Genomic DNA, 19301 nt, shown 5'->3' with positions numbered 1-19301 from the left:
CCAATAACCTTATCACTCCCTATTCCAACTCCTTCCCACAGGCAGGAGATCTATATGGACCAAAACATCATGTAATTAGTGTGTTTTTTCTTATTAATTAACTATTTATATTCCATCGTATGGTAATTTATTTTATTTTATTTTATTAATCTCAATTTATTAAACAATTTAATAACAATAAAAGTTTCTGATTCTGATATCAAAGTCCTAAAGCTGGGGTGGGAAATGAGGGCCATGTTATATAGTGTGATTATATATACATTTAACAATTTAATTTTTCATTTATTTTATAATTTAAAATGCTTTGGAACGATCTTCATCTCTCTTTGCGCTTGATGGATCTACTGACTCTTTCAAGAAACATCTTAAGACGTTTTTATTTGTTCAGGCTTTTCCTTGATTTTCTGGAACTCCTGTTGTGTTATCAGTTGTATCTTGATCTTTAAAGTATATACTTTATTGAATATTGTTTTGATTGTTTAAGCGCTTTGTGTCTCTGGTCTGGAAAAGCGCTATATAAATAAAAATTACTTACTTAGTTATTATGCCATACAATTAATTGTGTAATATGTATTTGTATATGATAGATAGATAGATAGATAGATAGATAGATAGATAGATAGATAGATAGATAGATAGATAGATAGATAGATAGATAGATAGATGGATTGAACTTTATTGATCCCTTAATTCATAAAAATCAAAATAAGAACAAGAACAAAGTTTCTATAAAAAGAAAGTACAAGACGACTAATCTAAGTCTAAGATAAAGAACAAATATTAAAGACAAATAACAATGACAAAGGATACAAAGAATAACATAGAACAGAATGTCAAGATACTTTCACTCCACTCCTGCCCCCAAACTCAGAAATAAACAATTTAATAGCACGGGGGATGAATGAGTCCTTGAGTCTATTAGTTTTGCTTCAAGGGAAGGAGCATTCATGCTCCATCTGCTTCTCTCTGATGACAGTGTTCAGAGGATGACTGTCATCTTCATGATGGACAGTAGTTTGTCCAGTGATCTCCTCTCAGAAACTGTCACCAGTGAGTCCAGCTTCATGTCAACCACAGAGCCAGCCCTCCTGATCAACCTGTCCAACCTGTTGACACTCCTCTTGGAAACATTTCCACCCCAACACACCACAGCATAGAACAGGACACTGGCCACCACAGACTTGTAGAACATGCAGAGGAGCTTCCTGTAGATGTTTAATGATCGGAGCCTCCTCAGAAAGTACAGTCTACTCTGAACTTTCTTTTACACATGGTGTGTGTTGCAGGACCAGTTTACTGTCCAGCCACACACCGAGCTACTTATAGTTGTCAACTAATAGCACGAGGAATGAATAAGATAGCCATTGGAAACATTTCTAAATAATCAAGCTTGTTAATAACATTATTTTGACCTCATGAGCCAGACTTTTAATCAAATATGCTCTAGAAACATTTGGAATATTTATATATTTCTCAAATCAACATTTAAAAACAATGATTATATATAAGTTTTGAATGACATGTTCTTAGTTTGCATTTTATATCATACAATGCATTTGTCTACATCTGAAAAAGTGCCCCACACAAGTAGATGGATAAATCTCCTTGTTGTATTTGACCTTTTCATATTTTCTCGTGGTTTGTCATTCATTTTTATCAGCAAATTAAATAAAACGCAACATAATAAAACATGTATACAAAGCCCAAACTGGCTACTAATAATCGTTCTGTGTGGTTTTCTGCCTATATCATATTGTATCATAATAAAGGCAAATACAGCATATGCCATTTTAAATAAAAGCAAAAAAGGATTATTATTATTATTATTATTTTCAGCTTCGCGACTTTCTCTGTTTTGTCCTTCCTCGCACTCCGTCCTCCTGTGGCTCAAAGTGCAGCTGTTTCTCAATACAAACTCTCGTGATGTTTTCATCTGCGCAACACATTTTAAGTCATTAAGTAAGTCCTTAAATAACATTTTTCCTCGCGTGGTTTATGTCTGTTCGAACCACAGCTGAGATGCAAACCAAACGAGCACAATTCACGTGCACGCGTGCGTGTTTTTCCATGTTTTTCCCTGAACATTAACCTGTGATTTTGACTTCAGGTCAGTGAACTTGTCGTCAGTGTCATGGCTGAGGTCTTCTATGTGGGGGTGGACGTGGGCACCGCCAGTGTGAGGGCAGCCCTGGTCACCAGAGAAGGTCTGGTCAAGACCACCGCGGAGAAGCCCATCAGCATCTGGGAGCCCCAGCAGGACCACTACGTCCAGTCCTCCTCTGAGATCTGGCAGCAGTGCTGTGCAGTGGTCAAGGTAGGAGGAGGAAAGAAAACTTCTGGTTATCACTATTTTATTAGTCAACTTTTTCTTCTATTATTTTGTTTTTATGTTATATTAAGCGATACTTATTGTAAGAAAACATTGATACAATAGTATATCACGATATGGCACTGTATCAATATATATATTTAAAATTAAATAGTTATTTTTAGTCTTCCAAATCATACTTCATCTGTATAATTCCTTTAAAGTTAATTTTAAATAAAGTGTGTTTAATTTTTTTAATTAGGTTTAAACAAATAAGGAAGACTACAATAAACATGCAAATATCAATGTATTTTGGTCATTTTTGTGTTGTGATTGAACATCGGGTTGCTAGATGGCAACAGTCTTTAGGTACAGCTGAAGGAACAATGACATCTAAGCAATGACTGAGGATAAGAGGATACGGTTGACTCCAGCAGCTTTTAAAGCTCGATTTTTTTTTTATTTTAATTTTCTTTTTGGCTTTCAAATCATAATTTTATTTTTTATTTTAGATATATTCTGGTGTAAAGGCCAATAAAGTTTGTAAAATTACACACAAAAACTCGATTTCATATACATTTTAACCTGCAAATATATAGAGTTCATTTTTGTTTTGCAATCAAACCTCCCACCACTAGATGGCAGCAGCCATTACATCCTCTGCAGCTAAAAGAACAATGAAATCCTATCAAATGACTGAGGACAAGTGGATACAGTATACCCCAGCAGCTTTTAAGATGTTTTGACATATTTTGGTTTCAAAACAAATGAAAGCAGTTTCTCAAGAGTCATGTGGTCTTTAAATTCTTGAACAGTACTACGAATATATTCTTGTTTCTACAGTAAGTGAGTAATTAATGCCAATGTATCACAATATATCATATCATAATGCTAAGGTTATTGCTAATACATGCTCCTTTTAAGATGTATATCAAAACGAAGTGTAAACCAATATCTTAAATCAATTCCATCTCCAAGACTGGTAATACAATTGGTGTTGGAAATGTTTTTTTTTTTGTCCCCATAATGATGACTTATTTTCTAATTTTCATAATGCAATCTAACTATTTCAGGAGGTGACGCAAGGTGTAGAAGGGAGTCGGGTGCGAGGCATCGGGTTTGACGCCACTTGTTCATTAGTGGTTCTGGACAAGAACTTCCATCCTGTTCCTGTTACTCATGATGGTGAGTAAAGAGGAATATGAAGTGATACTGGTAAAGCAAATCAAACTCCTCCTTAAAGTTCAACTAATGTATTGATTTAAGTGTCTCTTAAATAGATGTTGGACCTCTATTGTATCATCAGTATTTGTCTGTTTGTACAAAACTCTCTTTTCATTGAAATATTTACATTAGAAAATGTGCTTAAGCCCCGCCCACTGAAAACACTTTCCTGGAGATTAAATGTTGTTTATCATCACCACGACCACTCTGTTTGATTGGTCAAACGTGCGTCATCAATCCCGTAAGTCTCTCCAAGAGACTTGTTGTTTAAACAAAGTGGGCGTGATTACAGCTGGCTGCTATGTCATAATGGACTCCGCTCGTAACCTCTTGTTTGTCAAGATTTCAGTCGGGGAAAGTTCAAAACATGGTCATGGACTTACTGCATCTTGGAAAGGAAGATTCAATATTTCTGTTCCTCAAATATATTTAAAAAAAAGTTGTGATTTAAATATTTTGAATGGATTTTTTCTTTTTACTTTTATGCTTTAATGTAATTGTTTTTATCAGAAAAAAATCCTACTACAAATCTCAAGTATAAAACAATAATCCGGTTTTATGTTATTTGCTGTTGAAATAAATAATTAAATCAAATGCTGACAACATGCTATACATAACTTTACATTGACAATGAAGAAATAGTTAAAATCAGAAAAACTATAAAAATCTATCTATGTACTTTACTCAGATATTTCCAGAAAACATTTTTTTTTTTTTACCACAGAAACATTTGTTAAAAGGTCAATTATTATTATTATTTCTTTCAAATATGTTCCTTTATTTTTAAGACAAGCTCGGAGCATTCTTCAATCACATTTCTCAGGTTCTTCAATATTTTGATAGAAACAAGATGTCATTTGTCCAAATAACTATTTGTTCATAAAGTATTTTTATGTATATTTCTTTTTTCTCTTTTGTTTTTTTTATATCAAAATGCTTCTTAAGATAGATTAATGTTTATTTATTTTTCTTGCTTTATTCTTTGTGTGATATCTATTATTATTTCTGTGCAAATAAACAACTCGTAATCTGACTCCTCAGGTGACGCCCAGAAGAACGTGGTCATGTGGATGGACCATCGGGCGTCTGAGCAGGCAGCTCGGATCACAGATACGGGCCACAGGGTTCTGAGCAGGGTCGGCGGGGTCATGTCACCAGAGATGCAGCCCCCGAAGCTGCTCTGGCTCAAAGAGGTGAGAGGTGAGCGAGGTCAGGGAGCGACTCACAATGTTTTCTATCTCTTCTCTGTCAGGTCGCACCGCTGATGTTTTAACATTTTGTCAAGACTTTCAAATTGTGAATTTCTTCTTTTTCAGAATCTAAAGGAGAGTTGCTGGAGCAAAGCTGCACACTTTTTCGACCTCCCGGACTTCCTGTCCTGGAAGGCAACCGGCTCCTTGACCAGGTTATCATTTTTTCTTTATAGTAAAAGTAATTTTTCTGTGCGGAGGACGGAGCAGCAGCTCGTGAATTATTGAAATTCTATTAAATATTAACATTTTATTCTTCACATTCTATCCTGATTCAGGGTTTTTGGGTCAAGAGAGAATAATTAGGATAATAAAGAGAAAAAATAATAATGAAGGGTTTTGTTGATGACCTTGCCTGAAATAAATCCATCTGGTATTTGCAAAAGTCTCTCAATTTTTATGGCAACTTAATTTTATTTTTTATAGATAATTACGTCCCCCGCAGCTATACAAACATTGAACGACGGCAAGATCCTAGCGATGACTGAGGATGAGAGGATACAGTACAGCTTTGATTTAAAAAAAAAAAAGAAGCTGTTATTACTTTGTCAAAAGCCACACGCTTTGTAACATCAGAGTCAGGTACTCAGAGAGTACTACATACATATCCTTGTACATTCCGTATCACAATATAAGACATTATATTGTATCTTAACCTCTGTATCAGGTTCTTGTCAATACATGCAAAAACCCATTAAACACTAGGTCATCATGGTTTTAAGCTTCATAGACAAACCTGTAAAAGTAAAAAAGGTTTACGTCTAAATGTGTAGAGTATTTTTATTTCACTAATTAGTTAAAAATAATTGTGTGTTATAGTAATTATTAGTTAAGAGTACTCAATAAGCAAATACAGTATAATCCAATATTACGTGTAAAGACAGAATTTTTTAGACATGACTTCTAAAAACTGATTTAGTATTTATGATGTATATTTTTTAATTAACTTAATAAAATAATAGAATTAACATCAAAATATTAAATCTATAAATTAAATATTTAACTTTCCTTGTTGTAAACATGTTTACAAACGTTTATCTATTATTTTTGTCCACGTTTAGTTTTACCATAAAACATGTTGAAATAACCGACTTAGCGTTAATTAAACTTCAAGGACTGGCAATTAAAGTCCCATAATGCATTGCAACACTTTTAGTTAAAAGAGAGTTGACATCGATCTCCTCAATATGATTATTACCGAGCAACAGAAGACCAAACTTAAACATTACTACATCAATATCTCTTGTTTCATCAGATCACTGTGCACTCTGGTGTGTAAATGGACCTTCTGCCCCCCGGAGGGATGGGACGTTGGATTCTGGACGTCCATCGGACTCGCCGACCTCATGGAGAACAACTTTTGCAAAATAGGTTAAAATGATTGTCGTGAAGTATTTGCTGTGTGCAGATGTTCAAACTCAATCGGGTGGTTCTTCAGGCAGTGCCACGTGCTCCCCGGGAACCCCGCTCGGGGAGGGTCTCACCCTGGAGGCGGCGGCAGAACTGGGATTGAAACCAGGAACCGCGGTCGGTGCTTCGCTCATCGACGCTCATGCTGGGGGACTCGGTATGTCTTATTTGGATTCTGAATTCAAAATAATATTAAAGTTAAACATTCTTGAGAAATTCATCTCGATATGGACGTTTTCTCTGAGGTTGTTAATTTCTACTAAAACATCTGTTGAATAGGTATAAGGTATAAGGTTATAAAAAACAATTCATTAAAATTTGATCTAAAACCATAATCTAAAGATTGTTTTAGATATAGTTTAAACAACTCTATACAAGAGAAAAAAAAATGCAAGTCAGAAGCGAATCAGAGGGAAATACCTTTTTTTTTAACGTGCAGAAACCTGGAGCAGAACCGGCCTCGTGAGGGAAACAATAATTTGTAGTTAAACTCATGCCCTTGATTTAAGATGTTTTGAGGGTTTTAACTTTTCATAATGTTTATACAGTGGGAGTGTGCTCTGAGAATCTTCTGGATTAAGATTTTAAATGTAAATTTAAAATAAATGACTTTTTCATATTTAAAATGTTAATATTAACAACATTATCGGTGGAAAATTGTGATTGGAGCTGCCATTTCTCTTAACAACCCTCTCAGTAACGGTGACTTGAAAATCTTACAAAATGCTTTGCCGCCCAGCAAACCAATCACAGCTGTCTATGACTTATGACATAGAAACATAGAATTTGAATACAGTATTGTAGCGATCAGTCATTACTAACTAGAGCAGTGTGTAGAAAGGCATCATGGGAGTTCACTGCTTGGTTGGCACCATAAGTAAGCTAGGTGTGGTGGGTTTTGGTTTATATGCCGTTTAAATAAATTACCTGTTTGTTATTGTGTGAACAAAGAAAATGAGCTGTTTCTGACTGTAGCTTGTTTAAAAAATAATTATATTACACAGTGTGCAAAAAAACAGTGCAAAATGGCCACTGTATAAACAACAACCATCCCATAATGCAATGCAACTAAAGCTCTTATAGAAGTCAACAAGGGCCGAATGGTGAGATTAAATCTTTTAGACCTGAATCAACTCAGCAAGTTTTAAACGTCTCTGATCTACCTTCCAACTTGAAAAGCCCTTTTCACGTCCCTAACTCTCCCCGACATCGAAGCATTATGACCATCTGGTTTTGTTCTAAGAGTTAAACTATGGCTGAACCCTGCCATGACCCCGGAGCCGTGACCTCGGCCCATCTCACAGCGAGGCATCGGGTCACGGGGTTAAAACGCAATCACATCTCGGTTGTTGTACATGTCACAGTGATGCAGACCCCCAGCCTTGTGCCCCCAAAACTGAAACCAGCTTCACAAACATTGCGCGGAGCCGTCATTAGCGTCGCTGCTGTAGATCCACTTCCAAAGGACCGCACACTGGGTGCCGGAGCCAGGGCTTTGTAAATGTTGGGTTAAAAACCTTCTACAGTTTGAATATTCGATACATTTAAGTTGGTTTGTTACAGGTGTGATCGGTGCCGACGTGAGAGGATTCCAGCTGCCTTGTGAGGATCAGCCAATCACAACACGCCTGGCAGTGATCTGTGGGACGTCTTCCTGTCACATGGCTGTGAGTGTTTTATAGTGTTTGACTTTAATATTTGAATTTAGAATATAGCTGGACTGATGTATGTAAAACTGATGTTTTTACTCTGCTACCTTACTTCACGATCCTGTCACTTTAATGTGTGTGTTGTGGTCATGTGACGTGGGAATCCGATGGAAGACTGTGGTGTCAATTAAGTAACAAAACTTTATTGACACCACAGTCTTCTATCTAAGTCGAAAACAAACTATCTATATATATATATACAGTATATATATATATATATATATATATATTTATCTATATAAAGTATCTGGATGTTCTGTTCTATATTAATCTTTGTATCCTTTGTCTTTGTTATTTTTCTTTGATATATGTTCTTTATCTTTATCTTTAGATTTAAATTGTATCATCTTCTCTTTATTTCTCTTTGTTCTTGTTTTATTTTATTTTGATTTATGAAAAATAGCTGTATTTTCTGTGACTATTGGAAAAAAACAATTTCCCGAAGGAGACCTCCTGAGGGATCAATAAAGTTGTACCTTACCTTACCTTAACTTACCTTAATTTATAAGATTTTATGGATTAATTGTGAAAAAATATATTAGATTAGACGGGGAAATTCACTTCGCAGTATAAAAAAATAATTTAACAGGGACAAAAAAGGAGACAGAACACAGAAAAACAGACACGAGAGAAGAGTGAAAGTAAAAATACCATCAACTACATACATCACTGAAACACTGACCAACAATACGGTAATACAAGTGGTTTAAAGCTTACGGTGAAAGGTGCATTATGCTACAGAATTATTGCACAGGAGTGGATTATAGCCCAGAATAGCTGTCCTGGAACAGGAGGAAGTTAAGCACTGGAGTTTAAGACAGGTTATTGTAAAGTCTGACTGAGATTTAAATGAATCAGGACAAGTATCAAGACAATTTTACTCGTATGTAATGGAGTCTTACAGTGTTATACAACAGAGTCTTGTTGGAGTAACACAACAGAGTCTCACGGAGTAATACAACAGAGTCTCACGGAGTAATACAACAGAGTCTCACGGAGTATTACAACAAAGTCTCACGGAGTATTACAACAAAGTCTCACGGAGTATTACAACAAAGTCTCACGGAATAATACGACATAGTCTCACAGAGTAATACAACAGAGTCTCACAGAGTATTACGACATAGTCTCACGGAATAATACAACAAAGTCTCACGGAGTATTACAACATAGTCTCACGGAGTATTACAACATAGTCTCACGGAGTATTACAACATAGTCTCACGGAATAATACAACAGAGTCTCACGGAGTAATACATCAGAGTCTCACGGAGTATTACAACATAGTCTCACGGAGTATTACAACAGAGTCTCACGGAGTAATACAACAGAGTCTCACGGAGTAATACAACAGAGTCTCACGGAGTATTACAACAAAGTCTCACGGAGTATTACAACAAAGTCTCACGGAGTATTACAACAAAGTCTCACGGAATAATACGACATAGTCTCACAGAGTAATACAACAGAGTCTCACAGAGTATTACGACATAGTCTCACGGAATAATACAACAAAGTCTCACGGAGTATTACAACATAGTCTCACGGAGTATTACAACATAGTCTCACGGAGTATTACAACATAGTCTCACGGAATAATACAACAGAGTCTCACGGAGTAATACATCAGAGTCTCACGGAGTATTACAACATAGTCTCACGGAGTATTACAACATAGTCTCACGGAGTATTACAACATAGTCTCACGGAATAATACAACAGAGTCTCACGGAGTAATACATTAGAGTCTCACGGAGTATTACAACATAGTCTTAGGGAATAATACAACGTAGTCTTAGGGAATAATACAACAGAGTCTTAGGGAATAATACAACGGAGTCTTAGGGAATAATACAACATAGTCTTCGAGAATAATACAACGGAGTCTTCGAGAATAATACAACGGAGTCTTAGGGAATAATACAACGTAGTCTTAGGGAATAATACAACGGAGTCTTAGGGAATAATACAACAGAGTCTTAGGGAATAATACAACGGAGTCTTAGAGAATAATACAACATAGTCTTCGAGAATAATACAACGGAGTCTTAGGGAATAATACAACGGAGTCTTAGGGAATAATACAACGGAGTCTTAGGGAATAATACAACGGTGTCTTAGGGAATAATACAACGGTGTCTTAGGGAATAATACAACGGTGTCTTAGGGAATAATACAATGGTGTCTTAGGGAATAATACAATGGTGTCTTAGGGAATAATACAATGGTGCCTTAGGGAATAATACAACGGTGTCTTAGAGAATAATACAACGTAGTGTTAGGGAATAATACAACGTAGTGTTAGAGAATAATACAACAGAGTCTTAGGGAATAATACAACGGATTCTTAGGGAATAATACAACGGAGTCTTCGAGAATAATACAACGAAGTCTTCGAGAATAATACAACGGAGTCTTAGGGAATAATACAACGGAGTCTTAGGGAATAATACAAGGAGTCTTAGGGAATAATACAACGGAGTCTTAGGGAATAATACAACGGTGTCTTAGGGAATAATACAACGGTGTCTTAGGGAATAATACAACGGTGTCTTAAGGAATAATACAACGGTGTCTTAGGGAGTAATACAACGGAGTCTTAGGGAATAATACAACGGTGTCTTAGGGAATAATACAATGGTGTCTTAGGGAATAATACAACGGAGTCTTAGGGAATAATACAACGGTGTCTTAGGGAATAATACAATGGTGTCTTAGGGAATAATACAACGGAGTCTTAGGGAATAATACAACGGAGTCTTAGGGAATAATACAACGGTGTCTTAGGGAATAATACAATGGTGTCTTAGGGAATAATACAACGGTGTCTTAAGGAATAATACAACGGTGTCTTAGGGAATAATACAACGGTGTCTTAGGGAATAATACAACGGTGTCTTAAGGAATAATACAACGGTGTCTTAGGGAGTAATACAACGGAGTCTTAGGGAATAATACAACGGTGTCTTAGGGAATAATACAATGGTGTCTTAGGGAATAATACAACAGAGTCTTAGGGAATAATACAACGGAGTCTTAGGGAATAATACAACGGTGTCTTAGGGAGTAATACAATGGAGTCTTAGGGAATAATACAACGGTGTCTTAGGGAATAATACAATGGTGTCTTAGGGAATAATACAACAGAGTCTTAGGGAATAATACAACGAAGTCTTAGGGAATAATACAACAGAGTCTTAGGGAATAATACAACGGAGTCTTAGGGAATAATACAACGGAGTCTTAGGGAATAATACAACAGAGTCTTAGGGAATAATACAACGGTGTCTTAGGGAATAATACAACGGTGTCTTAGGGAAATAATACAATGGTGTCTTAGGGAATAATACAACAGAGTTTTTAAGCTTTGGAACGATCTTCCTCTCTCTTTGCGCTTGATGGAGTCTACTGACTCCTTTAAGAAACACCTTAAGACGTTTCTATTTGTTCAGGCTTTTCCTTGAATTTCTCGAACTCCTGTGTTATTCTCAGTATTATCTTGATCTTTAAAGTATGTACTTTTTTGAGTATTGTTTTGACTGTCTAAGCGCTTTGTGACCCTGGTCTCGAAAAGCGCTATATAAATAAATATTACTTACTTACTTACTTACTTACGGTGTCTTAGGGAATAATACAATGGTGTCTTAGGGAATAATAAAACGGTGTCTTAGAGAATAATACAACGTAGTGTTAGGGAATAATACAACGTAGTGTTAGGGAATAATACAACGTAGTGTTAAAGAATAATACAACGGTGTCTTAGGGAATAATACAATGGAGTCTCTCATACTAATACAACGGAGTGTTAAGGAGTAATACTACGGAGACTCACAGAGTAATATAACAGTGCAGCTTTATAATATTGCATTTTGAGCGCTGTGTACCACATAAAATTGGTTCCAGATCAGTAAGTAGTACCAGAATAAAACATAAGTCATATAAGGTGCACTGCCGTTTTCTGACATTATTAAAGGATTTTAAATGCGCATTAGTCCATGAAATACAGTATATTAAGTGCTATGATGTATCTGTTATGTTGTCTATAATTTAGTGCCTATTCCAAGTAGGACTACAAGAAAAAATAACCACTGGAACGGCTTCGCTTTAATGGGATTAGTAGGTGTTTTGAATGTTGACAGACCCCTCTAGTGGTTATAAAGTGCAACCGGATAGAAAGATTATTCAAAACTTTTAGAATCTTCTGTAGCACAGGTAGAAAAAAAATGGTAAACTTTGATACTCCTAGTTTGAATATTGTGTTAATGTATTCCAGGTCAGTGAAAACCCTCTCTTTGTTCCGGGAGTGTGGGGACCCTGTCTGTCCGCCATGGTGCCGGACCTGTGGCTCAACGAAGGAGGCCAGAGCGCTACTGGACGACTGGTGTGTCCACTGCTACTGTTGATACCCTGACAACACAACTATGTGCTTCAATAACTACGTATGTGGCGGTAGATAATGGATGAACCATTGATGATGGGGTCTCTTCTCTCAGATTGACCACATGGTCAAGGGCCATGCAGCTTACAGACAGCTCACGGAAAAGGTCAAACAGAGGTCAGCTATCGACTTCTTTTCAATTAATTTTTTTATTTCATGAGGAGTACAGTGACATATTACTGTTATTCACTTGTTTAATTTTATTTAATTCAGAAGTTCAAAATAAAAACATCAAAGTCATTTTATGTGGAACGCCGGGTGATTTGCTCAAAATAAGATCAAATTTAATTTTAGGACATATCAAGATGATGAATCATGAAGATAATATAAGGAAATATGTCACCAATTAACTTCCAATATGAGCGAATGATGTTGAAGTAAAGACATTTCTTTTGGAAACGATAAAAACAAGAAAAGTAAAATGTATAGGAGCTTCGTCCTCCAGAAAGTTAGCTATATATACATTTTTGTTCACCCAGGACATACATTCATAAATATTTTGTTCGAATAAGTAATTTCAAAAGAACTTATTTTGCTGCCACTTTAATATCTTGTTTTTACAAGACTATACATCAGTTCATTTTAATTTTTAATGTTGAAATGCAAATCGGAGAACGACAAGTGTGGTGTTTTTATTTTTTTAAAAGCCAAATACGGGGCGTTTTTGATTAAAATACAGCAATAAAATTAAATTTTGTCTTGATTTCTGTTTATGGATGTTTGTATCCACAGTAAAACTCAAAAATAAAATGTATGTTATATGTATGTAAAAACGGGGGTGTAAATAATACATGATTCTGGAATAGTACATCTGTACTTTGGTATTCAAGGTCAGTGACGGCGGTCAGTGTTGGCTAGTGTGCACACACGTGTGAATACTGTACAGATTTTTAAAGTCTCCCTGTTTTTTAAATGACTAATTAACATACATTGGATTCTTTAAGTTTGTGTTTGAGTACAAAAATCCAACTTTCTTGCTGTATTTAATGAAAAACACCCTGTATTTGTTTTTCAAACCTGCTACACATATTGAAAATAGAAAAAGAAACAAACTTTTTGTTTTCCGATTTGCGGTTCAAAATTTAAAATAGTTTGAACAGAAGGTACACGGACTGTGAATAAGAATTCATGAATGAGCCTTGACGCTAGCCTTGTTTTTATTTATAAATTGCCTCCATTTCTGACTTAGATCTGGTTTGAGTCATTAAGTTTTATCTGCCGTATTTCTTTTTCTTTTGTCACCTGCAGTGGGGAGAGCATCTACAGCTTCCTCAACCAGCACCTGAGCTCAATGGTGAACTCCAGGTCTGCCATTGACCTGCTGGCATCAGGTCTTCACATGTGGCCCGACTTCCACGGAAACAGGTCCCCTTTGGCAGACCCGACCATGAAGGGAATGGTGAGGTTTCATGTGCAGAGGTAGAAAAATAATTGCAGATACCTCTATGTTTTTATTAAGTACCAGGGGTGTTTATACTGCTTTAAACCACATCCACAGCCATTTCTACTGCTACTACTTTACTTCTGAAGAAAATGCTGTCTGTACTGTACAGCTGGCAGTAAAAATGTAGACCTAAAATCTAAATATATAGTTGATAAAAGTATTTCATCAGAATCAGAATCAGAAACCTTTATTTGTCCCGCGAGGGGAAATTCGGTTTAACAACAGCAAGAGCAATATACCAAAAAAAAAATAAAACACCCAGAAATAAAATAAGAAAAAGAAAAAGAAAATCTAAATAGAATAGAAAATAAATCTGCACTATATTATATATACACAGTCATATTTACAAAGATAACAAGAAAGGTTATTGTTATTATCTACTCGTGTATTTTTCCACACTCATAACTTCACACACAAAATAAAATGACAGAACATGACTCAACACAAACAAAAGGTCTGTTAAAATGGAAACATTTTAATTTAGTACATAAATATCGCTTTCATTTAGTAAAAAAAATTGTAATGAAAACCGGGATAATGCTAATGTGAGCAAAATGCTAACGGTATTACTCATGTTGTTTTCACCAAACAATTTCACTAAAAAAATAATAGGCGATGGAACATGACACAGAAGTTTGTCACAATGGAACCATTTAAAATGTACTGAAATATTGAAATGTTATTTTAATCATTCAATTAAAAAATGTTTTCTTTATTATATAACTTATTTTTCTTAAATAATTAAAAATATTTTGAATAAAAGAAAGTTGCTCCAATAGTTAAAAAAAATGGATTTGAACAGTATTTTTATTTTTATTTGATTGAGTAATCATTTTTGCAACACAAACAGAAGTCTGTTACAATAGTATCATAACATTTAGTATATAAATTTAGAATAAATACGTTTTTATTGAGCTAAAATGTACACTCATCTACATGCTAATGTAAGCTAAATGCTAAATACTCTCATGTTATAACACATAGTTTAACTACAAAATAAAAGTGACAGAACGTGACATAACAAACAGAAGTCTGTTACAATACTATTGTCAAATTGAGTTCCGAAATATTGTTTTTATTTAGGTAAAATATAAAAACATCTACTAGTTATGTTGGCTTAAGGCTCATGTAAGCTCAATGCTAAAGAAATAACTGTCAATGACATGTATAAAGCATTATTAAGAGATTTTACAGATTATTTTTTATAATTACATTAAAAAAATACATTTTAAAATACTATTTTTATATATTTGTATTCATATTATTACATTTTCCTTCCTCCCTTCATATCTCCAGCTCAGTAATAGTTTATTATTAATCCGCTGCTAATATTTAAATATTTATGTTAACCAGATGTGACGGTTCTTTCAACAATAAATACTCTAGTAATGACTAGTAAAAAAATGCTCTTTATTCAATGTGGCGGCAGGTCATCGGTCTGACTCTCTCTCAAACCCTGGACGACCTGGCTCTGCTCTACTTGGCCACAGTTCAAGCTCTCGCTGTGAGTCTGGTTTGTTTAATGTTTCATATTCACTTCCTCTCGCCCTCTGACCTTCCGGCCCCGGGAAAGTTGTGTTTTTTCCCTGTAACTCCATCCGACTCATGTAGGCCTCTAATGCTTCAGCTCGGCACGCTTCACATTCTGGAGGCCATGAAGGAATCGGGCCACGACATCAGAACCCTCTTCCTGTGCGGAGGCCTGAGTAAAAACGCTCTGTTTGTGCAGATTCACGCCAACGCCACAGGTGGGAGACGAGTGGATGAAACTGCTGATATGTTTGATATTAATAAACTCTAAAATAAATCAACACACGATAAAATAAAGTGATTAAATGGTTAATAAAATGAATGGGAATGACATAATGTGTGTTTATATGTTATTTTACATTTAAAAAAATGTCATTTTTAAAGAACAATTTCCTGATATCTAGAAAATACCTAACATGATTTTTTTTTTAACCAAAATAATGCCTTATTTTATTCTCAACATTATGCTTTTTCCTCTTTGAAAAAGAGAGAATGATTTCTTAAATAAAAAGATAATATATGTAAATAGAAAGATCAAATTATTGATTTTGTTTCTTGAGCGTCCATCTTGTTACACAAGGTTAATCAATAAAAAAAAAGGCTAAACACAATGTTTTCATGTATTTTGTAGAATTTTTTCTTGCCAAATGTATTTTAATGTACTTTTATTTTAACTGTTTCATCCAGGGCTACCAGTGGTGCTGCCAGACCAGACGGAGGCGGTGTTGGTGGGAGCGGCCATTTTGGGGGCCTGTGCCTCACAAGACAACACAACTATTCAGGTAAATACACACACTTGATATTGGCATTTCTGGAGAGAAATTAAAAGTATTACCATTGTATAATATTTTGTAACGGCTCTCCATTTCTCACATGAACAAACAGAGAAAATATAATGGTAAAAATACCTATTTATTTTATTTTTTGCTTATTTTTTGCAATCATGTGTATATATATATATACACACACACACAATTCATATTATTATCACGAATACTGTTTAATTAAATATGATGTATATTATTTTTGATTAATTATTCAATATTTATTTAAATGCTGTTTTATCGTAATGTCTCTTATTTATTTTAATATATTTAATGTATGTATCTCTTTTTATTTAATTTGTATCTTTTCATGTTTATTTTCTGTAATGCCACCACAATAAATTCCAACAATGCAATAAAAGTTTTATGATTCTGATATTAAAACAATCTGAAATAAATCATGTTAATATGAGATGAATAAACAATGTTTTTTTTTCCTAAATAAGCCAATTTTAACAAAAAATTACAATGTTTAAGTGAAGGATTTGTGTGTGCAACATTCCATCATTACTTACCAGTCACTTATTTATGTTTGCTTCACACCTTTTCTTGAGTCAGGAGTTAACTAGGGACTCAGAGTAGAGCTAAACATAACTTCCATATACAGCAATAAGGCACTGAGCTATTTTTATTTGGGCTTTATACACATTTCTGAGGGGCTACATCCAAAAATTAAATCTTAAATGATCTAAAATGCAAGTTTCCGCATATTAACAGTAGTAATGATGTAAAAAAAAATTCCCACAATGCACTACAACAGTTAAAGTTTCATGTGATGATCAAAATTAAAACTACATTTTGGAATATCTATCAATAATTCCCAGGTCTCGACCGAAGTGACCTCAGATCAGCTTGAGATACAATAACGTAGCCAGAAGCTTCATAAAGAATAATTTTGTGGCTCCTGTGACCTGTTGTTCCTTCATATTTCTTTCAATCCGTGGACTTGATGAGTCCAGTGTTGGGTCACGTGTCGGCACCACAGCTCCGAGCAGGAGACAACAGAGACCTCTTAAACCAGGTGCTCTAAAAATAAGAGATTATTGAGCGTTAAGCCGCACCTGTCCGCTGGTTTGTGCAGCAGCCAGTTGTTGTGTCTGATCCTTTTGTCTGCAGAGCAAAGGCAGCAGCGTCTTACTTCAGCACGCTTTCACAACTGGGTCACGTCTGGCTTGATTGTTATTTATTAATGACTTTCTTTCTTTCTTCTTCTTTTTTCCAGGAGGCGATGGGCAGGATGGCTCGAGTGGGTAAAGTGGTTCAACCGGACCGAAAGCTTTTGAGGTGAGAGTTTCAATCGGCACACCTGGGTTACTATCATTGAACATTAGCATCTTTTGAATAAAAAAAAATAAATAAAAATAAATAGAGCAAATGACTGCAGTTTTAAAAAGGACTAGGAACATTATTTGCCAAATATTTCTACAAAGATATATGTATAAATACAGAATATATAAACGCCTATATTATAATACACAATATATGTACACACCACATAAATATCAATATAGAAAAATAATTATACATATTTAATTATTATGCTAAATATATACTTATAAAATTAAAACAATATTACAAGATATAACACAATATATTATTATATATAAATATATACTAAGCTGATAACTATATAAACTAATATATACAGAATATATATAAACACCTATATTAATACACAACATATACAGTATATACCACGTAAATATCTATATGGAAAAATAAATATACATATTTTATTATTATGCTACATATCCTTGTGAAATAATTGTAATAAAATACACTTTTACAAAATATAACATAATATAGTAGAAGATATATAGCTGAACCATATATAATAATATATAAATACCTATATTAATACAAAACATAAATACCAACACTTAATACATATCCATATAAACATATTATTTTTAATATTTCACCATACTACATGTATATCCTTATAAAGAAAAATAAATATGATATAGTACAATATTACATAATATAACTTGATATAGTATAATATATATGCATAAACTAAGACTATATCCATTTAAATTCATAATATATGAACACCTTCATCAATACAGAACATATATACACCCCATGTAATTATAAATATTTAATTCTACTACATATATATACTTATATAAATGAAATATAACGACACAATATTGCAAAAATATAACAAAATGACAATATATAGTCATATGCTAGGCATATATACATAAATTAACAGTAAACAGACTATGTGAACAGACATAGAGTAGAATTATAAAAATGTAATCATGCTACATATACATCCTTATAAAAAATAAATGTGACGCACTTGATTTACACATGTGTATTTCAATTATACCCATAATTATACTTGTAATTACATATACCATATATAAGTTAATTGCAATATAACTAACACTATTCTACTTATAGATTTACCTCCCATCATCCTCTATTATAAAACTGTATATTCCATATTCAGAAATATTGTTTATAAATTGTTTTTTAAACATATTTATGTTTATATTGAAGCTTCTATGAGAAGAAGTACAAAGTGTTCCTGCGCCTCATGGCCCACCAGAGGGAGTACCAGGCCATCATGAGCTGAAGCTGACTTTGTGAAGGATTTCATCCTTGGAGCTGTGACTCAGGTGTGACTCAGAGCGATGACATCATCGTCTGAACAGTCTGCTGTAGTCTCAGTACAAACATTCTCCTGAGGTATGAAGTCATTGCAGGGATGAATGTTGATGGATTAAATGTTAGTCATGAAAAACAAAAAGACAGTTTTCTAATTATGTTTTGATACTAATATCAATAAATTTAAATTACTTGACTCACTTGTTTCTTCAAGGAAATACTTATACTTGTATATGTCTTAAATAAACATTTTTTGATCATTAAAAAATGATTTAAAAACTTAAACACATTTACTGACCAAAATAGAGTTTAAACATTTAGCTATATATATTATATTTAAATCATTTTAACATTACCCTTTTCTCGTATCCTTTGCTCACATTATTTAAAAAAAAAAAACTTTTAAAAAACCTAAATTTCATTTTAAAACAAAATTTTATCCTTCTATTTTTTTTAAAAAGTTGAACGCCTTAAAGTTGAAATAAATAAATAAAACTCATAATGATGTATATATGCATAAAACTTGCATATTGATTTATTTGAT

General features: G+C 34.1%; 1 protein-coding gene across 1 annotated transcript; it reads left to right on the top strand.

Annotated features, from left to right (window-relative positions):
• Positions 1-1881: 1881 nt before the first annotated feature.
• On the top strand, positions 1882-18939 carry fggy (FGGY carbohydrate kinase domain containing). The gene is made up of 16 exons (XM_087810752.1): positions 1882-1959; positions 2108-2314; positions 3382-3493; positions 4574-4725; positions 4849-4937; positions 6038-6153; positions 6221-6349; positions 7756-7859; positions 12176-12283; positions 12396-12457; positions 13589-13739; positions 15214-15288; positions 15412-15532; positions 16002-16096; positions 17361-17422; positions 18650-18939. The coding sequence occupies exons 2-16, from the start codon at positions 2132-2134 to the stop codon at positions 18723-18725; spliced, it is 1635 nt and encodes a 544-aa protein (XP_087666878.1). The 5' UTR covers positions 1882-1959; positions 2108-2131; the 3' UTR covers positions 18726-18939.
• Positions 18940-19301: the final 362 nt, after the last annotated feature.

Source organism: Callionymus lyra, chromosome 16 (assembly GCF_982586985.1).
Source record: "Callionymus lyra chromosome 16, fCalLyr1.hap1.1, whole genome shotgun sequence".
Lineage (NCBI taxonomy): Eukaryota > Metazoa > Chordata > Actinopteri > Syngnathiformes > Callionymidae > Callionymus > Callionymus lyra.
This window is presented reverse-complemented; position numbering and strand designations above follow the sequence as displayed.

What these genes read in the sequence shown, in the direction of transcription:
- fggy (XM_087810752.1), top strand. Translation starts at nt 2,132, where the DNA reads ATGGCTGAGGTCTTCTATGTGGGGGTGGACGTGGGCACCGCCAGTGTG. An exon ending in AGTGCTGTGCAGTGGTCAAG is followed by an intron (nt 2,315 to 3,381) that starts GTAGGAGGAGGA and finishes TAACTATTTCAG; the next exon opens with GAGGTGACGCAAGGTGTAGA. An exon ending in CCACAGTTCAAGCTCTCGCT is followed by an intron (nt 15,289 to 15,411) that starts GTGAGTCTGGTT and finishes CTAATGCTTCAG; the next exon opens with CTCGGCACGCTTCACATTCT.